The sequence below is a fragment of the Coregonus lavaretus genome (genome assembly GCF_964263955.1).
Source record: "Coregonus lavaretus genome assembly, chromosome: 10".
NCBI lineage: Eukaryota > Metazoa > Chordata > Actinopteri > Salmoniformes > Salmonidae > Coregonus > Coregonus lavaretus.
The window spans coordinates 35,397,559-35,424,245 of NC_139997.1; the positions used below are offsets into that span (position 1 = coordinate 35,397,559).

The window sequence follows — 26,687 nt, forward strand, 5'->3', positions numbered from 1 at the left end:
CTAGAGATGAACGTACTTTGGTGCGAAAAGTGCAAATCAATCCCAGAACAACAGCAAAGGACCTTGTGAAGATGCTGGAGGAAACGGGTACAAAAGTATCTATATCCACAGTAAAATGAGTCCTATATCGACATAACCTGAAAGGCCGCTCAGCAAGGAAGAAGCCACTGCTCCAAAACCGCCATAAAAAAGCCAGACTACGGTTTGCAACTGCACATGGGGACAAAGTTTGTACTTTTTGGAGAAATGTCCTCTGGTCTGATGAAACAAAAATAGAACTGTTTGGCCATAATGACCATCGTTATGTTTGGAGGAAAAAGGGGGTAATTGCAAGCCTGAAGAACACCATCCCAACCGTGAAGCATGGGGGTGGCAGCATCATGCTGTGGGGGTGCTTCGCTCCAGGAGGGACTTGTGCACTTCACAAAATAGATGGCATCATGAGGAAGGAAAATTATGTGGATAAGTTAAAGCTTGGTCGCAAATGGGTCTTCCAAATGGACAATGACCCCAAGCATACTTCCAAAGTTGTGGCAAAATGGCTTAAGGACAACAAAGTCAAGGTGTTGGAGTGGCCATCACAAAGCCCTGACCTCAATCCTATAGAACATTTGTGGGCAGAACTGAAAAAGCGTGTGCGAGCAAGGAGGCCTACAAACCTGACTCAGTTACACCAGCTCTGTCAGGAGGAATGGGCCAAAATTCACCCAACTTATTGTGGGAAGCTTGTGGAAGGCTACCCGAAACATTTGACACAAGTTAAACAATTTAAAGGCAATGCTACCAAATACTAATTGAGTGTATGTAAACTTCTGACCCACTGGGAATGTGATGAAATAAATAAAAGCTGAAATAAATCATTCTCTCTACTATTATTCTGACATTTCACATTCTTAAAATAAAGTGGTGATCCTAACTGACCTAAAACAGGGAAGTTTTACAAGGATTAAATGTCAGGAATTGTGAAACTGTGTTTTAAATGTATTTGGCTAAGGTGTATGTAAACTTCTGACTTCGTATGTATGTGTGTATGTGTGTATGTGTGTATGTGTGTGTATGTGTGTGTATGTGTGTGTATGTGTGTGTGTGTGTGTGTGTGTGTGTGTGTGTGTGTGTGTGTGTGTATATGGCAGGATTTCCAAAAATAGAACGCACCTCTGCAGGCTCTAGTAGCCTACAGGTCAACACCTGGAACAATCATACAGATGACAATTTTATACAGTCTATCTGTGGCCTGCCCTGTACTGTATTTGTTGGTTGCCTCCCACATTACATTTGCCCGTCCATTCAGGTAGGCGACATTCCATCTGATTTGAGAACGGGGTACTGTATGTCAGCAAGTCATTTGCATAGATTGCCGCCCCCAATGCTTTCGTTACGTAGCCTATTATGCAAAGCACTTTATTTTTCAAGGAAGTTCAGCGTTTCATAGGGACTGGATTTATTTGATTTAGCCTTCACTCAGCAACAATTTTTCATGAAGTAGGCTATTCGATTGTCTTCGATAATAAAAGGTCGCTTGCGCGAACACATGGTCTAAGAAGGCCACTTTGTGGATACACTTGGTAAATAGTCGTTTGAAAGTTTCTGTTTGGGCGTAATTCTTTGCAGCAAGATGTCTATTCACAATACCTCCACATCATACAGGACCGTCAGCGTCTCGTCGGACCCGGCCACCACAGTTCTATCCCCGGGCCAATACATCGACGGTGGCCAATACATCGACGGTTACAGAGCTATGAGTGTTTCGTCTGCTCCGGTACAGTATGGTATCGGTAATGGCTACGAGACCGTGCGCTACCTGATGCCGGTACAGCAGCCGATGCAGCAGCAGCAGATGCAGTACGTGTTGGTCAACCAGGCCCCACAGGTTATGCAGCAAATGGTGGCACCTGTATATTTGCAGAATATCGAGAGTGTCAGTGTGAGTAGTTTGGAAGAATCGAACATCTACCGACAACAACATGTAGAGGTGAGTTTATTACAATACACTGTATGATGGGGATTTATGTCTAAAATATGATGAGTTTAACATATTATAATATTTGTATATAATGTATTTCAAGAATGTAAGGAACAGTTTACACTTGGGCATAATCTATTACTGATGATCTCTGGGGCCCATCAGAAAATCCAGCCATGTACAAATAAAGAGAACTGCGTGTCAGTGCAGGTCCACATGACAGGTATATCATAATCAGCCCACTGTGCATTGTCCTTAAACAATTCATTCTTTCTTTGATGATACTGTACAGAAAAAAGCCACATGCTTGCTTATGATAGTGATTTGGCAGTATGCTAACGGCACAACCATTTGCTCCAGTATAACCAAGAGGGCTCTATTTGAACAAACCTAATGCAATGGTAAATCTAAGCATTGGTGGTAGCACAAGGGGTGTGTCAGAAATATTTAGGCTATTTTCACAACCAGAATTATGGGAGCGGTAGCTGGTGGTGGCGGGAAAGGGCTGGGTTTTGATTAATAAACAACTTGAAGGTGTGTAGAGGCTTGACCCCCTCACTGGAAAATCAGAATGTGCTCCATGGCTAAATATGTGGTTCCTTCAAGTTGTGTATTTATGGTCTTTTATGTATTGCGTTGTCATCCACACCAATTCGAATGTTAGTCCAATATAGCCTAGTATGTTAAATAGCCTACAGAAACAAAATAACAAAATGTAGGCCTTTCCCATATTTACAAAATATGTTGAACATATTTTTGAACATTAAATGTGTGGCTTCAATATGGAAATATATTGTTAACATAGCATTTGACCTTGAAAGATGGTGAATAATTCTAATCAAATTCTAATACAACGCAACAACTTGTTTTAAATAGGCTATTTCTAAATACAGTTAGAGGCACCATCATTTCTACCTGTGGGCATATAATATTAGGCCTAAAAGACAACATAGACTATGAAGGTTCTTACGCACATTCAAACTTTTCACAGCACCCGGAAAAATATCCAATATAAAGAGAAAGGGGGAATGTCCATTCACCGTTACTGTTCCCAAATATACAGTGCCTTCGGCAAGTATTCAGACCCCTTGACTTTTTCCATATTTTGTTACATTACAGCCTTATTCTAAAATGAATTAAAATAACAATTTTCCTCAGCAATCTGCACACAATACCTCATAATGAAAAAGCAAAAATAGGTTATTTTGAAATCTTTGCAAATTTATAAAAAATACAAACCTGAAATACCGTATTTACATAAGTATTCAGACCATTTGCTATGAGACTCGAAATTGAGCTCCGGTGCATCCTGGTTCCATTGATCATCCTTGAGATGTTTCTACAACTTGATTGGAGTCCATCTGTGGTAAATTCAATTGATTGGACATGATTTGGAAAGGCACACACCCGTCTATATAAGGTCCTACAGTTGACAGTGCACGTCAGAGTAAAAACCAAGCCGTGGGGTCAAAGGAATTGTCCGTAGAGCTCCGAGACAGGATTGTGTCGAGGCACAGATCTGGGGAAGGGTACCAAAAAATGTCTGCTGCAAAGGTGCTTCAACAAAGTACTGAGTAAAGAGTCTGAATACTTATGTAAATGTAATATTTCCGTTTTTTATTTGTAATACATTTGCAAACATTTCTAAAAACCAGTTTTTGCTTTGTCATTATGGGGTATTGTGTGTAGATTGAGGAGGGGAAAAAAACTATTTAATCAGTTTTAGAATAAGGCTGTAAAGTAAAAAAAATTGGAAAAAGTAAAGGGGTCTGAATACTTTCCGAAGGCACTGTATATAGCTATAGCATACCATTGCTGTTGATATGGTCAGTAGTGACTTTGCCACATGAAAGGTAAACAAACAAGCAGGCAAATATAGCCTACAAGTGGATTGAGCACCACGGACAGAGAATTCTTGCGATTTGACAGTGGAAGAGGTATTTTTTGACAAAATGATAGTCTTTTGAAATGATTTGTTCCTAAACAGGCTTCCTACAGTCACTGACAAATGTCATGCAATGGGCATCGCACATAATGAGTCCAAACATTTCACAGAAGCTGGACAAAAGTCACGTCCAATATATATAAAAAAAACAATGTCTCAGCCACCTCAGCACAAGACAGCTGATGTTAGACAGGTAAATTGCCGAACCTGTCATAGGTCTGGAAAATGCCAGTGCGCCAGTTTTTTACGTAATTTCAAATATTGCAAACTAACGTACGTTTGACATTTGAACCACCTTTATACCACCAACCGAAAATGCATCCCTGAGCCTGAGAAAAAAACACAGATGAATGAAGCATACTTTCCTGAATGCTTGTCTTGTCTTGGATCCCACAGGGTACTTCTGTTATGGAGCCACACCTAGTCAAGTTTAAACCAGCTGTCACACTAAATTACAACTTATTACAACTAAATAATACATCAACTTCTTACACCCCTCTGATTTAACAGCCCCAGTCATCACTCTATCTGCAGCAGTGTTTCTCGTTGAACTTTCAGGTTCATCATCAAATCAGTGCCACAGAAATACAAGTGTTTTTTCTTCTTAGAAATGTGATGTGTTACACAAATTACATAGAAGGTACTACCAGTAATATTTAACAACCTATACTCTAATGATCCTGTGCCTGTTTTTTTGCTTCCTTCAGAATGTGAATGGGAGAACTCCTTCTGTCTTCAGCCAGACGTCTAGCTCCATCAAGAGCCCTGAGCCTAGTGTCGGAGAGGAGGAGGAAGAGGAGGAGGAGGAGGAGGAGGTGAGAGGGACTATACACACCTGCACACAGATGGAATTTACTTGCGTACTACTCTTCACACAGAGACACACACACACCTTCATACGTGCACACCCGTTTAGCATCTAATTACACTTGAACAAACACACCTGCACAGGGCACACACACAAGTATGCACTTACACACGCAAGACCTCACACACACACACATTTTTAAAAATTCTACGTACAGTTGTAAGGCAACCAGCTGCGATAGGATTGTGAGTTTGCTCAACAAAAAGTTTGTGTGTGAACATTTTGTTGAGCAAACTCTCAATCCTATTGCAGCTGGTTGAATCAACATATTTTGTTTTTACAGTGTGGGTGTACAGCACTGCACTTAAGTCAATGATTCATGCAAACAGTCATGCAAGCACACTGTAGATAATGCTGAGAGCTAACACACACTACAGTCCTGGAATATATCTGCCTGCCTGGACCTTTATTTCTGGAGTCAGGTCTATTGACCGTTTATGACCCTTGACCCTGTTCACAGCTGTTTCTCAAATAACTTTTATGGAAATATAGTAATTACCTAATGGTGCAGTTATTGTATTGTGCAGTTAAGCTTGGTCTAGTTTGACCTAGTGGTGGCTTTGGAGCTTTTAACATGCCTTTACCAGAACAATGAGCCAGCCATAGGTGGAAGTCCACATGATTTGATGTATAGGCTTCCACTGAAACCAACTCACACACCAACCTTTGACTAAAGCTTGGCCTTGGCAATACAGTTGGTTTTATGAAAGAGAATAAAGAACAGGAACAGCATTACAGCTGAACTTTGTTCATCAGCGTTGTCCCTAGTCTTATGCAACGCTATGCGTTGGGCCAGGTTAGGGTGCGGCATGCCACCCTGCTACCCAGCAGCCTTTGCTGTGGTCTGCGGCGGCAGCTTTCTTTGATCAGACCAGAGATGCTATGATGATTATAGCTGCTGTCAAAACAGAGAGAAAAAAATATTAATGTGTGGTGGTGTTGTCACCTGGCTTTCATTTCAGTTTGCTGGGAGCACATTAACTGACTGTTATTGCTGTTCAGTATTGTTTTGTCAAGTAATCATCATGGCATACTTGGGTCATGTCAAAGTGTGTATGACTGAGTGTGTAAGTACATGTGAGTCTGTGTGTGTGATTATGTGTTGATTTTGTCTGACTGAGGTTATCTTTTTAGCCACTTGAAGAGGCATACTGAGCGTCTGAGGAGTTATTTGCATAATCTCTTTGTTTAAGTTGTTCTATGTTATTGTCATCTCATGTGTTGTAACATGCCTATGTTGTTCAGGCTTGCATTCAACATCTTCTGAGAATGCAATGAAGTATTCATTAAGTCCAAGATCAAGACGCTTCAGGGCGTACAACCATAGACTTAGCGTTCTTCAGGGATTCAGTTTTCCTTTCTCACTGAATCACATGGAACATATCCATTAATCACTACTGATTGTCAGGTACATTATGAAGGGAGGACAGATCCAGCTTGTTCTTAACCACACCACACCTATGTATTTTATTGTATCTGGAAGAGGTGAGGTTGAAAGACAGAATTATAGGTTTCTTACTTTCTTCACACTAAGGAAAAATCACAGCTCTCTTTTGTGAAAGTTAGTTTCCTCCTAAAAAGGTTTTTGGATTTAAAGTGATGTGTTAAAACAAATGTCAGTCAGCTTTGTTGCCCTGAGGGACCAAGATCATCACTTACCTTCTAATCTTCTGCTTGCATGACTATGGAAAACGTAGGCAAGTTAGTAGACAGCTGTACAGACAGGAACTTTCTCTCACCCCCAAATGAGATTACTTCGTGCAGGCCCGGTCGGCCGCTCCTATACCCCGCAAATCTACACTAGTCCTAGTAAGTAAAATTATGTTGAAAAGACGTCTATAATACGTATTTTTGAGACGTTGATGTTAGGTTCATTTTAGGTTCTGAATGAAAGGTTAAAATACTTATTTTCCGGACGTTGAAATTAGGTTAATTTTCGGTTCTGAATTAAAGTTGAAAATGCGTAATTTATAGATGTCTATTTTTTGACCAAATCAACGCTGGTCCAGACCGTACCAAATCTGAACCAAATATTGATGTCTATGTTTGGGCCAAATCAAGGCTGGTCCAGACCGGACCAAATCTCAACAAAACATAGACGTCTATGATTGGTTCAAGGCCGGTCCGGACCGCACCAAAAAAAGACGGCCGGACCAGACAGGACCAAAAAAAGATGTCCAAAAGATATCAGCGTCGGTCCGTGCTTACAGGGGTGTAGTCTACAGTGCCAGCCCACAATGGAATTTTATGAATGCCCATATACAGTACCAGTCAAAAGTTTGGACACACCTACTCATTCAAGGGTTTTTCTTTATTTTTACTATTTTATACATTGTACAATAATAGTGAAGACATCAAAGCTATGAAATAACACATATGGAATCATGTAGTAACCAAAAAAGTGTTAAACAAATTAAAATATATTTTATATTTGAGATTCTTCAAATAGCCACCCTTTGCCTTGATGACCTCCCGAGTGGCGCAGTGGTCTAAGGCACTGCATCGCAGTGCTAGCTGTGCCACTAGAGATCCTGGTTCGAATCCAGGCTCTGTCGTAGCCGGCCGCGACCGGGAGACCCATGGGGCGGCGCACAATTGGCCCAGTGTCGTCCAGGGTAGGGGAGGGAATGGCCGGCAGGGGATGTAGCTCAGTTGGTAGAGCATGGTGTTTGCAACGCCAGGGTTGTGGGTTCGATAAAATAATGTATGCGCTAACTGTAAGTCGCTCTGGATAAGAGCGTCTGCTAAATTACTAAAATGTAAAATGTAAATGTAATGACAGCTTTGCACACTCTTGGCATTCTCTCAACTAGCTTCACCTGGAATGCTTTTCCAACAGTCTTGAAGGAGTTCCCACATATGCTGAGCACTTGTTGGCTGCTTTTCCTTCACTCTGCAGTCCGACTCATCCAAAACCATCTCAATGGGGTTGAGGTCGGGGTATTGTGGAGGCCAGGTCATCTGATGCAGCACTCCATCACTCTCCTTCTTGGTAAAATAGCCCTTACACAGCCTGGAGGTGTGTTGGGTCATTTGTCCTGTTGAAAAACAAATGATAGTCCCATTAAGCCCAAACCAGATGGGATGGCGTATATCAGCAGAATGCTGTGGTAGCCATGCTGGTTAAGTGTGCCTTGAATTCTAAATAAATCACAGACAGTGTCACCAGCAAAGCACCCCCACACCATAACACCTCTCCCTCCGTGCTTTATGGTGGGAACTACACATGCGGAGATCATGTGATCAGCTCATCAACATTTTATAGATACAAACTTGAAACCATTGATCATGACAATTTGGCCCACGGGGTGAAACTCCTGGACAGCAATTGTGAGTAGCCTGATTGTCCATTCCATGTTATCCATTTGACTTTGACCTGTCCTGTTTTTAGGATATGGTGTTTGTTAACATGTCAGCAAATTTTTTATTTGATTGGGCGCCATTTAGGTTAGGCTATTAGATCGGAGAAACGTGCATGATATAAAAAGTGTCAGTCTCATTACATTGTCATATATTTTATCTCCAACCTGTAGGCTACTCTTTCTACCATAGGCTATATCTGCTACATGATTTATGTTAGATTATATTTTGACAGAACGTTGGTGGAGCGCTGCAGCGATACGTAACCACTAGTTATTGAGTAATCAACTACCTGTATGTACCTTGTGTTCCCAATCTTCATCATCAAGGGCAGCAGAGTGCCAAAAAAATTGCCAAGCCCAGTCATTAACATCGCTGGGCTATTAGTTTAGCGTGGGAACACAGGCCAGAGACTGAGAAGCTGTCTAGATCCAAATGGCAATTACACTGGCTGCTGCGTATATGCAAACACCAAGTTTGCCATAGAAACATTTAAATCCCCTGGAGAGGCACGCTGGGAATGGACAAGCAAAATATTTTGCACCCCTGCCTTTGACAAAGTGGCCACTGATTATCACAGGGTGGCATCAGCACTCACCTGAAAAGCCCATATGCCACTGGTTGAGAGAAATTGTCATTGTTTTTGGGCAGAATTATGTGAGGTTTTATGTGTTGTTGGAGGTCAGTCTTGGTCAGTTTAGGAAAATGCCGTCATAGGCGGCCGCCTAATCCTACCTGAAATGAAAGGTGACATTTAGTCATTTATCAAAATAGTCTGGCATGATTACATCTACGTCTTTAAATTGGACCCCAATCCAAAATGGACAGGCTAAACTCTTACCAACGTTGCACTGTGAGGTTGTGGTTATAGTCCATACTCATTGGTGATAAAGGTCTAATGTGCAAAGATTTTTTTCAGTTTACCCTTTCAACATTACATTGAGGCTCACAGGCGACAGTCACTGTAAGTGGTATCATTCAGTTCTTCAGTGAGGCAGAAGTTCTCACCAAGGCCAGAAATATGCCAAATACCCCAAACTAATGACTGAGCACCACACAGTCATATGATCTGTTGACATGAGCAAAAAAGACAGTAGTTTGTAAGGAAAGCCAAAAAATGATCTGATTATTCGGCTATTAGTTTCTAGTAACCAACCGATGAGAGCTTCCTGAATGAATGAGGTAATGTTTGACAGTAGTTTTGTGGACCTGGAGGCCTCGATTTAAATAGCACTGTCTTAGAGTATACACTACTGGGCTTATGAGTTGAGTTATGAGTTATGTTGCTGGTTGATATAGAATGAAGAATGTTTCTAGAGCACGACCGATATATATTTTTGGGTCCGATACCGATTCAGATTTTTTGGGGGACAAAACTTACCGATACCGATACAGTTGAAGTCGGAAGTTTACATACACCTTAGCCAAATACATTTAACCTCAGTTTTTCACAATTCCTGACATTTAATCCTAGTAAAAATTCCCTGTCTTAGGTCAGTTAGGATCACCACTTTATTTTAAGAATGTGAAATGTCAGAATAATAGTAGAGAGAATGATTTATTTCAGCTTTTACAGTGGGGGAAAAAGTATTTAGTCAGCCACCAATTGTGCAAGTTCTCCCACTTAAAAAGATGAGAGAGGCCTGTAATTTTCATCATAGGTACACGTCAACTATGACAGACAAATTGAGAAAAAAAAATCCAGAAAATCACATTGTAGGATTTTTTATGATTTTATTTGCAAATTATGGTGGAAAATAAGTATTTGGTCACCTACAAATAAGCAAGATTTCTGGCTCTCACAGACCTGTAACTTCTTCTTTAAGAGGCTCCTCTGTCCTCCACTCGTTACCTGTATTAATGGCACCTGTTTGAACTTGTTATCAGTATAAAAGACACCTGTCCACACCCTCAAACAGTCACACTCCAAACTCCACTATGGCCAAGACCAAAGAGCTGTCAAAGGACACCAGAAACAAAATTGTAGACCTGCACCAGGCTGGGAAGACTGAATCTGCAATAGGTAAGCAGCTTGATTTGAAGAAATCAACTGTGGGAGCAATTATTAGGAAATGGAAGACATACAAGACCACTGATAATCTCCCTCGATCTGGGGCTCCACGCAAGATCTCCATAAGTCCTGAGTGGCGCAGTGGTCTAAGGCACTGCATCGCAGTGCTAACTGTGCCACTAGATCCTGGTTCGAATCCAGGCTCTGCCGCAGCCGGCCGCGACCGGGAGACTCATGGGCGGCGCAGAATTGGCCCAGCGTCGTCCAGGGTAGGGGAGGGAATGGCCGGCAGGGATGTAGCTCAGTTGATAGATCATGGCGTTTGCAACGCCAGGGTTGTGGGTTCGATTCCCACGGGGGGCCAGTATAAAAAAAATATGTATTCACTAACTGTAAGTCGCTCTGGATAAGAGCGTCTGCTAAATGACTAAAATGTAAATGTAAAATCTCACCCCGTGGGGTCAAAATGATCACAAGAACGGTGAGCAAAAATCCCAGAACCACACGGGGGGACCTAGTGAATGACCTGCAGAGAGCTGGGACCAAAGTAACAAAGCCTACCATCAGTAACACACTACGCCGCCAGGGACTCAAATCCTGCAGTGCAAGACGTGTCCCCCTGCTTAAGCCAGTACATGTCCAGGCCCGTCTGAAGTTTGCTAGAGTGCATTTGGATGATCCAGAAGAGGATTGGGAGAATGTCATATGGTCAGATGAAACCAAAATATAACTTTTTGGTAAAAACTCAACTCGTTGTGTTTGGAGGACAAAGAATGCTGAGTTGCATCCAAAGAACACCATACCTACTGTGAAGCATGGGGGTGGAAACAACATGCTTTGGGGCTGTTTTTCTGCAAAGGGACCAGGACCAGGACGACTGATCTGTGTAAAGGAAAGAATGAATAGGGCCATGTATCGTGAGATTTTGAGTGAAAACCTCCTTCCATCAGCAAGGGCATTGAAGATGAAACGTGGCTGGGTCTTTCAGCATGACAATGATCCCAAACACACCGCCCGGGCAACGAAGGAGTGGCTTCGTAAGAAGCATTTCAAGGTCCTGGAGTGGCCTAGCCAGTCTCCAGATCTCAACCCCATAGAAAATCTTTGGAGGGAGTTGAAAGTCCATGTTGCCCAGCGACAGCCCCAAAACATCACTGCTCTAGAGGAAATCTGCATGGAGGAATGGGCCAAAATACCAGCAACCGTGTGTGAAAACCTTGTGAAGACTTAAAGAAAACGTTTGACCTGTGTCATTGCCAACAAAGGGTATACAACAAAGTATTGAGAAACTTTTGTTATTGACCAAATACTTATTTTCCACCATAATTTGCAAATAAATTCATAAAAAATCCTACAATGTGATTTTCTGGATTTTTTTTCTCGCATTTTGTCTGTCATAGTTCACGTGTACCTATGATGAAAATTACAGGCCTCTCTCATCTTTTTAAGTGGGAGAACTTGCACAATTGGTGGCTGACTAAATACTATTTTCCCCCACTGTATTTATTTCATCACATTCCCAGTTGGTCAGAAGTTTACATACACTCAATTAGTATTTGGTAGCATTGCCTTTAAATTGTTTAACTTGGGTCAAATGTTTCGGGTAGCCTTCTACAAGCTTCCCACAATAAGTTGGGTGAATTTTGGCCCATTCCTCCTGACAGAGCTGGTGTAACTGAGTCAGGTTTGTAGGCCTCCTTGCTCGCACACGCTTTTTCAGTTCTGCCCACACATTTTCTATAGGATTGAGGTCAGCGCTTTGGCCACTCCAATACCTTGACTTTGTTGTCCTTAAGCCATTTTGCCACAACTTTGGAAGTATGCTTGGGGTCATTGTCCATTTGGAAGACCCATTTGCGACCCAGCTTTAACTTCCTGACTGATGTCTTGAGATGTTGCTTCAATATATCCACATAATTTTCCTTCCTCATGATGCCATCTTTTTTGTGAAGTGCACCAGTCCCTCCTGCAGCAAAGCACCCCCACAGCATGATGCTGCAACCCCCGTGCTTCACGGTTGGGATGGTGTTCTTCGGCTTGCAAGCGTCCCCCTTTTTCCTCCAAACATAACGATGGTCATTATGGCCAAACAGTTGTATTTTTGTTTCATCAGACCAGAGGACATTTTTTCAAAAAGTACGATCTTTGTCCCCATGTGCAGTTGCAAACCGTAGTCTGGCTTTTTTATGGCGGTTTTGGAGCAATGGCTTCTTCCTTGCTGAGCGGCCTTTCAGATTATGTCGATATAGGACTCGTTTTACTGTGGATATAGATGCTTTTGTACCTGTTTCCTCCAGCATCTTCACAAGGTCCTTTGCTGTTGTTCTGGGATTGATTTGCACTTTTCGCACCAAAGTACGTTCATCTCTAGGAGACAGAACGCATCTCCTTCCTGAGCGGTATGACGGCTGCGTGGTCCCATGGTGTTTATACTTGCGTACTATTGTTTGTACAGATGAACGTGGTACCTTCAGGCGTTTGGAAATTGCGCCCAAGGATGAACCAGACTTGTGGAGGTCTACAATTTGTTTTCTGAGGTCTTGGCTGATTTCTTTAGATTTTCCCATGATGTCAAGCAAAGAGGCACTGAGTTTGAAGGTAGGCCTTGAAATACATCCACAGGTACACCTCCAATTGACTCAAATTATGTTAATTACCTATCAGAAGCTTCTAAAGCCATGACATCATTTCCTGGAATTTTCCAAGCTGTTTAAAGGCACAGTCAACTTAGTGTATGTAAACTTCTGACCCACTGGAATTGTGATATAGTGAATTATAAGTGAAATAATCTGTCTGTAAACAATTGTTGGAAACATTACTTGTGTCATGCACGAAGTAGATGTCCTAACCGACTTGCCAAAACTATAGTTTGTTAACAAGAAATTTGTGGAGTGGTTGAAAAACGAGTTTTAATGATTCCAACCTAAGTGTATGTAAACTTCAGACTTCAACTGTATGTGTATTTGTATAGAAATAGAAAAGTTTCACTCAGGGTATAGCTAACCGCACCATTGTGCTTGACCTTAGTTATGCATGCCCAGTTCAGTTGTATCCAAATAGGTTTAACTCAGTGCTACACAGGGGCAGCAGCATAAAGTGTTTACAGAGCCTGTTGCGTCTTGCCTCAGGTGTTGCTCTGCTCTCCAAACCGGTTTAGTGTCAGCCAGCTTCAGGGCCAAGCCTGTCAACATAGCCTCTACCTACCACCTCTCTTTCACTGGAAGAATCCCACAGATGTTTCCATATCAGACACACCCAGCCAGGAGCCAGGCAAGGTTCAAGGACACCCTCCCTCCACGGGGGTGTTTACACCCAAAGCAGGGCAGGCAGGCAGGAGCCAGAGTGCTAAGTGGGCGACACTACCACTTAGCTCCACTTTAAAAATACACGCCCCTTATTAATAACCCTTGTCACTCATCACATAGGGATGACCAGTGAGATATGTAAATGTAATCACATAGTACATGTCATGTCATAATGCCATATTAATATCTGAGATGTTACGACAGAAAGGGAAGGGGAGTGAGAAGGTGAGAGAGGGCGACAGCTTTTTAGATTATTACATTATTATAGCGCGGTGAGGAGGAGGAGTAGCTCCGTGGACCCTTTGTGTCCGGAAGTAATTTAGCCATTCATTGTAGCCATGGCGCTCTGTAGAGTCGCTATTTTCTCGAGTTTTCTTGTGTCAATTAACTCGTGACATTCCTGGATTACTCATCATACTAATAAAGTCAGATTTAATCAACAAATACGATAGTCGGTTTAAAAATGGCTAAGGGTACAAGACTGTGTACATATCTGGCTGTGTTGGCTAAATCACTACATCTCCCATCGAGCCAAGCGGGGAGAGGCTGCCCGTTGTCACAGTTCCAAGACCTGTCAGAAACGTCCAGCTAACCCTACGCCAATACTTGGATCCGCATTAAGTAGCAATGATATTCTTCGCCACCGTTGTCTTGTCACACAACAAATAGCTCGAACCAGTCATGACTATTAAACAAAACAACAAATCATTTTCAAGTTTCTTTCAAGCGAATGTCTTAGTTACATGATTGTATAACTAGCAAATGAGTTTTGAAGTTGAGGGTGCAGTATTTATGACGTTTGGCAATGTGAGACGAAAACTCTCTAGTTTAGACAGGAAAAACCGGGGAAAACAAGCTCGGGACAGGATATAGCTTTTTATGCCATAATATCAGGAGCTGGCGTTCGATTAAACAATTCAGACTGAAACGAATACATGTTTTTATTTCACCTTTATTTAACCAGGTAAGCCAGTTGAACAAGTTCTCATTTACAACTGCGACCTGGCCAAGATAAAGCAAAGCAGTGCGATAAAAACAACAACACAGAGTTACATATGGGATAAACAAAACGTACAGTCAATAACACAATAGAAAATATATATACAGTGTGTGCAAATGTAGTAAGTTATGGAGGTAAGGCAATAAATAGGCCATAGTGCAAAATAATTACAATTTAGTATTAACACTGGAGTGATATTGTGCAAAATATGATGTGCAAATAGAGATACTGGGGTGCAAATAGAGATACTGGGGTGCAAATGAGCAAAATAAATAACAATATGGGGATGAGGTAGTTGGGTGGGCTAATTACAGATGCAGTGATCGGTAAGCTGCTCTGACAACTGATGCTTAAAGTTAATGAGGGAGATAAGAGTCTCCAGCTTCAGAGATTTTTGCAGTTCATTCCAGTCATTGGCAGCAGAGAACTGGAAGGAATGGTGGCCAGAGGAGGTGTTGGCTTTGGGGATGACCAGTGAGATATACCTGCTGGAGCGCATACTACGGGTGGGTGTTGCTATTTACATTTTAGTCATTTAGCAGACGCTCTTATCCAGAGCGACTTACAGTTAGTGCATACATAATTTTTTATACCCCCCGATGGGTCTCCCGGTCGCGGCCGGCTACGACAGTGCCTGGATTCGAACCAGGATCTCTAGTGGCACAGCTAGCACTGCGATGCAGTGCCTTAGACCACTGCGCCACTCGGGAGGACATGGTGCTATGGTGACCAATGAGCTAACATAAGGCAGGTATTTGCCTAGCAGTGATTTATAGATGACCTGGAGCCAGTGGGTTTGGCGACTAATATGTAGTGAGGGTCAGCCAACGAGAGCGTGCAGGTCACAATGGTGTGTTGGATATGGGGCTTTGGTGACAAAACAAATGGCACTGTGATAGACTACATCCAATTTGCTGAGTAGAGTGTTGGAGGCTATTTTGTAAATTACATCGCAGAAGTCAAGGATCGGTAGGATAGTCCGTTTTATGAGGGCATGTTTGGCAGCATGAGTGAAGGAGGCTTTGTTGCGAAATAGGAAGCCGATTCTAGATTTAACTTTGGATTGGAGATGCTTAATGTGAGTCTGGAAGGAGAGTTTACGGTCTAACCAGACACCTAGGTATTTGTAGTTGTCCACATATTCTAAGTCAGACCCGCCGAGAGTAGTGATTCTAGTTCTAGTCGGGCGGGCGGGTGCAAGCAGCGTTCGATTGAAGAGCATGCATTTAGTTTTACTAACGTTTAAGAGCAGTTGGAGGCTACGGAAGGAGTGTTGTATGGCGTTGAAGCTCGTTTGGAGGTTTGTTAACACAGTGTCCAATGAAGGGCCAGATGTATACAAAATGGTGTCGTCTGCGTATAGGTGAACCCTGTAGAGACTGCCAGAGGTCCAGACAACAGGCCCTCCGATTTGACACATTGAACTCTATCTGAGAAGTAGTTGGTGAACCAGGCGAGGCAGTCATTTGAGAAACCAAGGCAATTTAGTCTGCCAATAAGAATGTGGTGGTTGACAGAGTCGAAAGCCTTGGCCAGGTCGATGAAGACGGCTGCACAGTACTGTCTCGATCACGGTTATAATATTGTTTAGGACCTTGAGCGTGGCTGAGGTGCACCCATGACCTGCTCGGAATCCAGATTGCATAGCGGAGAAGGTACGGTGGGATTCTAAATGGTCGGTGATCTGTTTGTTAACTTGGCTTTCAAATACTTTCGAAAGGCAGGGCAGGATGGATATAGGTCTGTAACAGTTTGGATCTAGAGTGTCACCCCCTTTGAAGAGGGGGATGACCGTGGCAACTTTCCAATCTCTGGGGATCTCAGACGATACGAAAGAGAGGTTGAACAGGCTAGTAATAGGGGTTGTGACAATTTTGGCGGTTAATTTTTAGAAAGAAAGGGTCCAGATTGTCTAGCCCAGCTGATTTGTAGGGGTCAGAAGACAAAAATTTAAGGAGAGCGAATCGATATACAATTCCGAAATCAGCTGTAACTGTCAATAGTAAAACAAAGCTTAAAACCACGTTTGAGTGAACCTGAATCCAAAAAATGAATGGTGAAGTGACGTCGCTTCCGGACACGGTAGACTCCTCCTCTCACCACACTATTACCATTTTTTTTTTTTTTGATATACTGTATTTCCTTTCTCTAATCACCATTTTTTTACTGTTATTGTTGATGTCGTTATCAAAGCTTCACTTTAGCGACAGTGGCCTTGCCATTCATGCTAATAAAGCTTATCTGAATCAGAATCTGAGAAAGATTACACAGCAAATTCTCCAGTGTTAAATCAAAACTGACAGTGTTAAATTCAACACTGGGCCGGTGTCTGTACGGGTCCACACTTTTGAGTGTTAAATTAATGCTGACGCTGTTACACTTTGTCAGTGTTTGGGAATGAACACTTTCAGTGTTATGCAGTAACACCTCATATAGTATTTTTAACACTAGGATGTGTATATACACTGAGTATACCAAACATTAGGAACAGCTTTGCCCTCAGAACAGCCTTAATTTGTCAGAGAATGGACTCTACAAGGTGTCAAGTGTTCCACAGGGATGCTGGCCCATGTTGACCCCAATGCTTCCCACAGTTGTGTCAAGTTGGCTGGATGTCCTTTGGGTGGTGGACCATTCTTGATACACATGGGAAACTGTTGAGCGTGAAAAACCAGCAGCGTTGCAGTTCTTGACACAAACCGGTGTGCCTGTCACCTAATACCATACCCTGTTCAAAGGCACTTAAGTATTTTGTCTTGCCCATTCACCCTCTGAATGGCACACATACACAATCCATGTCTCAATTGTCTCAAGGCTTAAACATCCTCCTTTAACCTGTTTCCTCCTCTTCATCTACACTGATTGAAGTGGATTTAACAAGTGACATCAATAAGGGATCATAGCTTTCATCTGGATTCACCTGGTCAGTCTATGTCATGGAAAGAGCAGGTGTTCTTAATGTTTTATATACTCAGTGTAGTTTACACCAATGGTGTTATGCAATAACACCTCATATGCTTACACCATGAGGTACATATCTCTTGACAAGGTCCCTCCGTGTTGGGTAAAGGACATTACAATATTATTAGTCGAGGTAATTTGTACATGTACTGTAGGCAGGGGTAAAGTGACTATGCATAGATAATAAACAGCGAGTAGCAGCAGTGTAAAAACATTGGGGGGGGGGGGGGGGGGGGGGGGGGGGGGGGGGGGGGGGGGGGGGGGGGGGGGGGGGGGGGGGGGGGGGGGGGGGGGGGGGGGGGGGGGGGGTGAATGTAAATAGTCCGGGTGGCCATTTGATTAATTGTTCAGCAATCTCATGGCTTGGGGGTAGAAGCTGTTAAGGAGCCTTTTGGACCTAGATAGTTTGTTGGTGATGTGGACACCAAGGAACTTGAAAACCTCGACCCGCTCCACTACAGCCCCTCCTTTTCCTTTTCCTGTAGTCCACGATTAACTTTGAATCTGTCTTGACTGGCTGCTGTGCGGCTCCACACCTACCGTGGTTTGGAGTTTAATATGGAGGAAGAGATTAGACAGAGAACACTATCTCTCTCTCTTTCACTCTCTCTCTCTTCTCTCTCTCTCTCTTTCTCTCAGTCTACCAGGCGAAACCAGTCTGAAACTATGACTGTGCTACGCAGCAGAGCACGAGCAAATGGCTCAGCTTCAAAATGTTAGTGATCAATTTAGTGATACTGGAGCCCTACCCATACCCTAGTTATTGATGAAAAAACAGGCCCATGTATAACGTCGGGGCCTGTCGGGCTCGGGTCGGGTAGCAGAGCTCTATTAGAGGCCCCCCTCTTGGCCGCAGAGACAACATTTTGTGGTTTTAAAGCCTGCAATTCTACACAGTTTGGGGGCGGAAATTACATTTTACAGTTTTAAAGCTAGTTTCCTGCAGTTCTACATATTTTGTCATGGGGCTGAGAGAAGAATTGCATTTTCAAAGCTAATTTCCTCCAATTCTACACATTTTGCCATGGAGCTGAGAGAAAATGTGCCATTTTAAAGCACATTTCCTACAATTCTACATATTTTGCAGTGGTTTATGCTGTGTTCTTATGCTATCTGAGTGGCTCAAACATTATAACAAAATCAATTGCGGCCCCATGCCATGACATATCTTGAATTTTAGATTCTCCTTGACTGTCTAGTTTTTATTTTGGTGATTGTTAGTTCCCAAAAATGTACTTATTAAACAATATATTGCTCCATTATCTTTTCTACATACTTTATATCTGGTTTTAGTCATTTAAGTTTACACTGAAAATGTTTTACCATTATATGATACATTTTTTATTTTGGGGGCAAGGAACAGTTGCATGTGTTGTATTGTAGGAAACCAACTATAGGGTGATTGATTCAATGATTGTAGAGACCATATTGCCATTTTATGCCATGGTTTTATGCCAATTCTCTCTCTTTTGCTTGTGATGGATTGATGTTTAAGATTGAACTTTTTCCCTCTCTTTTTCTTCAGGAGGTAGAAGAGGACATCGTGAACATTGTGGAGGAGAGGAAGGTGGAGAGGGTGATAGAGAAAGTGTCTCAGGTGGATATAAAGAACAAGGTGAGGGAGGTAGAACCCCTGGTGAAGATGGACACACGTTTCTTTGGAGAGCTGCTGGCGGAGGTTTATAGGAAGAACTGTGACATCCACACCTGCATCTCAGAACACGTGGCCAAGATACGTGGACGGTGGGTTTAGCTTTTTTCAGCATAAAGCCTTATTAATGTTTAGGGCATTTATATATAGCTTTGCTTTTTCTCCAGCACCAATCATAAAACATAACATACTAAGAGAGACAATAAGGAAACAAGACAGAAACCAACGGGAGAAAGTACTGTAACTCTATCTCCTACTGAACTGGCCAGAATAGTAGGAAATACTGTAGTGGTGGTTTTGGATGCTGGTTGAGTATTTAAATCATCAGTGTTAGCTCTGGATCTCCTCTTTCCTCAGTTTCACACTTGGTTCAGAAAGTCCCACTTGCTCTAATTCAACTTGTCAGGCTAGGTCATAAAATACTGTATGAGGTTTGAGGCGCAGGTGCTGCTACTCTATGTAACGCATAGCGACTACAGTATTGGAGGAATATAACGCTCCTGGAGCCCTTAAAGAACAGTCTCTAGTAGTCCTAGTCAACACATTTTACATGAACTTTCTAGACTCACTAGCTAGGCTATAAAATACGCTGTGGGATGTAAAACTCCCTAATGTTTTTGGGGATAATCTGCTCAGCAACAATTGTCACTTGTTACCCAGGGAGTCCCGTGATCAGTCTCTAGACATTACAACTGTCAGTCAGACCTCTCCCTTTCTACAGACTCTCTGATTACTCATAGTACCTGTGATTCACTGAGCAAACACACCCCTCTGTTCCCCTATCCTTCTGTCTCCATTTAAACCTGTGTAGAGACACAGCTATGATTTTATAGATCAGTCTGATTAGTGTATGTGTGTGTGCACGCCTCATGCCCTGTCATGTTCTTTAGTGTTTACCTTGCCATCTCTCTTCCAGGAAACACCTCCTGGATCCCAGCAATGACTACAAGGTACAGCAGGGAGGGAGGGGCGGCTTCCATGATGGTTTTACACAATGCATCATATAAGTCTTGTACTGTACTGTTTAAACAGTTATACCATAGCCCTTAGTAACTACATTTTCTCAGTAGGTGCTCAAAATTCTGTTTAGAAGAAAGTAACCATTCGAAACATGAAAGACTAAACGTGTGTGTGTGTGGGTATTTGTCCAGATGGAGAGAGAGGACATCGAGGCCCTGATCCCCAAAGGAGCATCTGAACTGACCAAACAGCAGATCCGCTATTTGCTGCAGGTAACACCTGTTCCTTTTGGCTGTTTAACAGTGTTCTAAACCCCTCTGTCTTTCCCTCTATTAATCACTCTGTCCTGTCACTCTTGTTTTTCTCACGTATGTTCTCTAACCTCCTCCCCCTCTCTCAGACCCGTATGACAGCTGACAAGACAATGCGTCTCCTCCTGACCACCTTCAGCAGTCTGAGAGAGGAGCTGATCCACATGTCAGAGGACCTGAGGGTAAGACCTGGGGCCTGGGCCCCTATAGTAGCCTCTTATGCTCTTTTCTAAACTGTCTCATTGAAATGTACATGCAGGCAGTCTTACTGCATCTGTCTCTGTCTCTGTTAGTGATTTATACACTAGATCAGTGGTTCCCAACCTTTTTCAGTTACTGTACCACCAACAGTTTTTTGCTCTGCCCAGAGTACCCCTGAAGTACCCGCTCATGTGCATTTTGCCAGTAAGCCTATGGTCTCATGGGTCTTCTCAAGTACCCCCTGTGGATAGGCCAAGTACCCCCAGGTGTCCTAGTACCCCTGGTTGGTAACCAATGGCACTAGATGACTGACGGGACGCTGTTTTACAGACACCTTAATGCTTACTTTTAAATTAAATTACATGAGCTAAACATTAAAATGTTAAAATGTATAAAAACATTTTCCTTAAAGTATAATTTTTTAGAAAGTACTAATGTTACTGTCCCCATTACAACAAAGAATACTGAAAAAAATTGAAATGAAAATCCATTCATTCCTATGGAGGACTGCTCCTACTGGGACTGGTGGCTTCAAAGCCTCTCATTGGCCAATACATAGCATCAGCAATCCAGGCTTTATATACATCATTGGTCTCTGTTCTCCCAGCGTCTGGAGAGTGAGAAGGAGACCCTTGAGAGAGACCTAAGCTTCAAGGCTGACCAGGCTGAGCAGTATGACCGCCTCCTAGAGGCTGTACGAGAGAACAACAGACAGCTACAGGTAGGTGTGTGTGTGTGTGTTGGGGGGGAGTTTTTTTGTTTGTTTGTGTGTGTCTTCCACTGTGTGTTGCCTGTGTGTGTTTGCCTGTGTGTACACCTCCTCTGTAGAGTATCTCTGCACTGTATGTTAGTGCAATGGCTGTATATATGTGTGAGTAACTCTGTCCATTCATCCATCCATATAGATATCTCTGAAGGAGAGCAGCTTCAGCCAGCGGACCCTGGAGACTCAGCTCCTGAGCAGCCACAGTACAGACTCAGGCAGGGAGTTCCGCGTCAAAGAACTGGAGGGCAGCTACCGAGCCCTGGAGAAAGAGAACGAGATGCTCAAACAGAAGGTACTCTAACTCTACCCTCCATCTCTGACTCTAGCCTATCTCACGTCAGAGCTAGAATCAACTCTTACCAATTCTTCCTGCTCATGATGATGGAACTATAGTATCCGACTGTAGAATTATTCTCATAGAACCAACTTCCTTAACTAACTTGTCTCTCTCTCTATCTGTTTTCATCCAGCTGGCCGGTCAGTGCGGCAGTAGCACCATTCAGATGAAGACAGAGGAGCTGTCTCGTCAGTACTCGGAGCAGCTAGCTGCCCTGCGCCAGGAGAAGGACAAGGAACTGCAGAGCCTCAGGGTGAGAAGCCTACAGAGAGGCATGGCTACAGGGATGGGCTTTCCTGCACAGATGGAAGTACTGTAGCAGTACTGACTGTGCTTGTGAGCAGAAATATGGGTATGTAGTGGTTATACTGACTGTGTGTGTCTCTGATTGTCTGTCTGTCTTTCCAGACCCAGCTGACACAGATCACCACGGAGTACACCACGGAGAGATCAGGTGACAAGAGCCTGCAGCTTCGCATCACACAGCTGCTGACAACACTGGAGCAGCGGGAGGTCGTCATCAAACGTCAGGAAGAGGTCAGGGGTCAAAGCTACTGGTCACTGGTCAGCCTTTAGGCACAGATCTAGGATCAGTTCTTGGAAATGCCTACACCTGTTATTGGAATAAACTCAAACAAGATTTGTATGTATTGCCTGAATTAAACCCCCTAAAGAGAACCAAACTAACTCAACAGGTTTGGATTAGAAAAAGCCCCTGCTTCTAGGGTCTTTCATCTAGTTTTTTCCCATAATCAAGTTATTGGTTTTGGTCAGGCCAGTCTGACTACATTGTCTCACACTGCTTGTGTTAATGTGGCTCTGAAGATTCTTTTCATTTCACCTTAGGAATGTGTTTACCTGACACGGTTGTACACCTTTAGCTACATCATTAACACCTGTTTTACGGCACAGGCCTACTTCCTCCTCCCTTCTTATCCACCTCTGACCTCCCATCTCTGACCTCTGATCTTTAACCATCAGGAGATCTGGCAACTGCAGCAGAAGAAGAGTGACAGCTCCAAGAACGTCACCACGACCACTATCACCAAAAGGTCAGCCCCCCACCTCACCATGAGCCTGTTTTATGGGGAATATTTGGAAGAAACTCCCCTAAAATGGGTTAATGTAATTTAAGGTGCCTAGTATGGTTTTTCCCAAAACAGGATTTTGTACTGGCATACAGTATGTACATAACCAACCAGTATGCGGTCCTTACTGTTTATAACTGATGTGTAGGTACAGGAACCAGTACCCCCTCCTGGGCCTGCTGAGTGATGAATTCCAATCCACATTGCCCGTCAAGGATGCCAAGACCGTCGTCATCGAGAGCCGGACGGGGGAGATTATCAAACAGGTAGAGTAGAGCAGGGAGGAAGTAGAAGCTAGATGGCATTCTAGAATGGACAAACTATAGTATAGCTATACAGTCAGAACTAATGAGGAAGAACATCAGTTATTGTTCTCAGTTTAGAGTTTGAAGTGAGTTGTAAGATTAGGGTAAGGATTAAGGTTAGGGTAAGGATTAAGGTTAGGGTAAGGATTAAGGTTAGGGTAAGGATTAAGGTTAGGGTAAGTGGTTAAAAGTAAAACATGATTAGTGATTAGAAAGGGCCATTCATCTGTCCATTCTGACATGCCCAAATAGTGTTAAACATGTGTGTACTGCCATGGGGACCCAGAAGGGAGAGAGCTTGGGTTCCTTACTGGGCTTTTACTATCTGGCCCTGTCAGAAGCTGGGCCAGGGGTCACTGTGTGAGGAGGGATGATGAGAGGCTGATGGATGGATGGAGGCAGTTCCCTCTGTGGTCCTGGAGAGCTAGGCGCTGATGGCATGGAGAGACCATGTTCAATTCTGCCTCTGTCTGTTAGTAGTAAAATAAATGTATGTTCTCCCAACTCTACTAAATTCCACATCGGGGTTGCATGTTTAATTGGACAGGCATCCTTGTTTGTGAGAAGCATGCAAGAGTTAGTGATTGAGTTGGAATGGATATAGGGTGACAGCACTGACTTTTCCTGGGATTGGAGATCCACTGTTAGTCTTAGTGCTCTTATGACATCTGAACCAAAGCTGTCATTAGCACACTAGTCAAAATAACAACATCATTCAGAGGGTTAGAGGAGATCAAGCTTTTTGTCTTTCCAAGGCAGAATGAAAGAGTTGTGTGGCAGATTTACACTGAGTGAGAAACAGCGAGAAACAAGGGTCTAATCTGAGGGATTAGTCCTTCACGCCATAACGACCGTATCCGTGTTCTGTTTATTTTGAAACAGGAAATCATTACAACCCCTTAAAGACACTGCTTCTCTCTGCTCTGCACAGGAATGAACGACAAGAAGACCCTGACGTCCCCCCCCCCCCCCCCCCCCCCCCCGCATGCTGCTGCCTCCCCCTCCCTCTTCCTCAGGGCTCCCAGGGTGGTGGTGGTGGTAGGTTCAACACCCTATATTTGGGATGAGTGGTTTTCACCAAATGGGGTTTGCTTAGATGGGAGGCTTCACTTTGGTTGGGATGGGGGGCACCAAATACTCAACAACCAAATATGTTATAGTAGAAGCTTATGCTACAGCAAGGAGGGCTGGGGAGGGGACAGGGAAGAGGGGGCTGGTGCTTATTAGTGTGCAGCTATCTAGTCCTCTGTCCTCAATGGAGCCACCACTACCCTGTTAGTCTTTGGGACAACTCCTCTAAAGGCGTTATGGTGATAGTATGGTTACTTTGCATGTAAATAAGGAAGCTAAATATTATTTAATTATCCGCCAATTAAAGAGACTGTATGTTGAAATTCGCTTTGGCAGACATTTAATAAAAATGGCCACCTCTGTTCTGGTCTTGCTATTCTTTTGTGGCAAGGTAATGGTCCATAGCTGTGATATGTTTTAGATGCATTTTGTTTCATGTTTATACCTTAAGAGGTACATGGGTATGTTCTGATTTGTTTTGAATGAGGGGTTATTTGAATGGAATGCAGCGCTTGGGTTTGGGGGTTGGAGTGGGTGTATGAGAATATGAATGACTGGGTTGGATATGGACTGGTGCATGGTTCTATGGGTAATATACGATGGTGGATGACCTGGTCATTTTATAAACACTGTATGGAGTACTATGTTTTTCCTTTGGATTGTTATCTGCTGAAGTTCTCTTTCCTATGCTCTCCCATTTAAAGTCAACCTGTTATTTTCTATTTAGGCCTTAACCTCTGCTTTTTGGAACTGTGATTAAAATGTCAAATTTAATGTCACTTGTCTTATTTTTGGGGGGGGTGTTTTCTTCCACCTATGAAACGGCAATAATAAGGCCTAGGGCACAAGTAGAGCGCCACTGTCAGTGTGCAGTTACCTTCTCGTGGCAGCAGAGGGGGCCAGTGGCCTCTAGTTGTGCCTCAGAGTGACAGGGAGTGATATGGAGCAGCCTCTCTCTGCTCTACTCAGTAAATGAGGTCATGATATCTCTGTAGGGCTTGGCTCAGGCAGACTGTCAACAATTTCACTGTTCCATTCACTGGATTCTCTGTCTGACGATGCACACATGCCCTGTGATCTATATATCCTTGGTAATGGTAGTAGTACATTATTAACAGTCAAATAAGTAATAGTATTAGTTGTGTTGTTAGTGTGTGAGAGATACTTTTGTGACACATTTCTTGACTGAACCATTTCCGTAGCCCGTTTTATGCATGCTTCATGAATTAGTGATGAGGCGTGGTGCTGGTCTCTGGTAGGTCCTCCACTGCTCCCTTCAGGAGAGTAAGGTCAGGAGGGAAGCTACGACTCCTTAAGGAAAATACTGTCTCATTCATAAAGTTAGGGATTATCTGTGCCTCTGCTATCTTTTTTTTTAAATCTTTTTTTTTTTTTTTTTGTCATTTAGCAGACGCTCTTATCCAGAGTGACTTACAGGAGCAATTAGGGTTAAGTGCCTTGCTCAAGGGCACATCGACAGATTTTTCACCTAGTCGGCTCGGGGATTAGAACCAGCGACCTTTCGGTTACTGGCACTGGGCTCTTAACCACTAAGCTACCTGCCGCCCTATCTGATTGGCCTACCTACCTGGCCTCCTGATTGCCTGGCTATCCAACTCCTTGCTCTGGACAAACGCTACACCACACCCATGGATGTTAGTGTCCTCTCCGCAATGAGTCTGGATCTGAGTACATCGCAGACCCTCCACCGAATGCGAACACATTCGGGCCATCTGATTGGTCCAGAAACTGATGGGTTGGGCCAGAGCCAGAACACACGTGGGTAAAGCGGCAGTTTGAAAAATCATAATTGGCATTGATACTCAGTTAAGAGACGATCCAATTGCTTTACGACTTTGTTTTGTACGACAACCCTTGTGCCCCTCATCAACACAAACGACTTCAATGATGGCAGTCTCAGACTAAAGTCTGTAGCGAACGGCAGAGCAGCATCGTCAGACTAGCCTCCTTGTACCTGTATATCACGTCCTTATAAGTTATGACACACACAAGCAAGCACACACGCACAGTTGCAAGCATGCACACTCTATTGCGTCGATATAATCACGATAGTGATTTGATTTTGATTTGTAGCAGTATCATTCTTAGTTTCCCCTCTCGCAATCCCTCTCTCTCTCTTTCTCCACATCTCTATCAACCTCACTTCCTCTCTCCCTCCCACTGAATGGTCTGCTGTAGCTCTGAGTAAGGGATGCGTGGGCTAGTGTGTGTGAGGCTGAGAGTTGGATGGGTGAGGAGAGAGAGAGATGGTGGGGGCTGGGGATAATGGGGAAGCATTGATTATGGCTGATAATTCAGGGCTTTGATGTGGATAATGCAGTCTCTCTCTTCCTGCACTGCCTGTGCACTCAAAGCCCCTGGGGCCACAGAGGATATTGGGTTTACACTCTCTCTCTCTCTCTTTCTCTCTATCAGTGTCTCTTTCTCTCTCGCTCTCTGTATTTGATAGAGCAAAAGAGAGAGCATGCACGCACATGTAGTGTGTGTAAGTGAGTGATTGTGTAATTGTGTGTTTGTACGGTACTACCACAAAACTGTTTGTGTGTGTCTAAACTCACAGGGG

The 26,687-nt window shown here is 43.3% G+C and overlaps 1 protein-coding gene across 2 annotated transcripts; it reads left to right on the forward strand.

Annotated features, from left to right (window-relative positions):
• The first annotated feature begins 1,266 nt into the window (after positions 1-1,266).
• On the forward strand, positions 1,267-24,877 carry LOC311135944 (protein POF1B-like). 2 transcript variants are annotated; one of them, XM_084169985.1, is made up of 13 exons: positions 1,267-1,972; positions 4,616-4,723; positions 18,939-19,156; positions 19,981-20,014; positions 20,216-20,296; positions 20,425-20,517; positions 21,144-21,257; positions 21,442-21,594; positions 21,773-21,892; positions 22,048-22,176; positions 22,621-22,691; positions 22,876-22,993; positions 23,964-24,877. In XM_084169985.1, exons 1-13 carry the CDS (start codon positions 1,616-1,618, stop codon positions 23,967-23,969), a joined length of 1,602 nt encoding a protein of 533 aa, XP_084026111.1. In that variant the 5' UTR covers positions 1,267-1,615; the 3' UTR covers positions 23,970-24,877. The 2 variants fall into 2 exon arrangements, with proteins under 2 accessions (XP_084026111.1, XP_084026110.1); XM_084169984.1 differs by having other exon boundaries at positions 1,390-1,972; positions 23,915-24,877.
• The last annotated feature ends 1,810 nt before the right edge of the window (positions 24,878-26,687 follow it).

What these genes read in the sequence shown, in the direction of transcription:
- LOC311135944 (XM_084169984.1), top strand. Translation starts at nt 1,616, where the DNA reads ATGTCTATTCACAATACCTCCACATCATACAGGACCGTCAGCGTCTCG. An exon ending in ATCCCAGCAATGACTACAAG is followed by an intron (nt 20,015 to 20,215) that starts GTACAGCAGGGA and finishes GTATTTGTCCAG; the next exon opens with ATGGAGAGAGAGGACATCGA. An exon ending in AGATCCGCTATTTGCTGCAG is followed by an intron (nt 20,297 to 20,424) that starts GTAACACCTGTT and finishes CCCCTCTCTCAG; the next exon opens with ACCCGTATGACAGCTGACAA.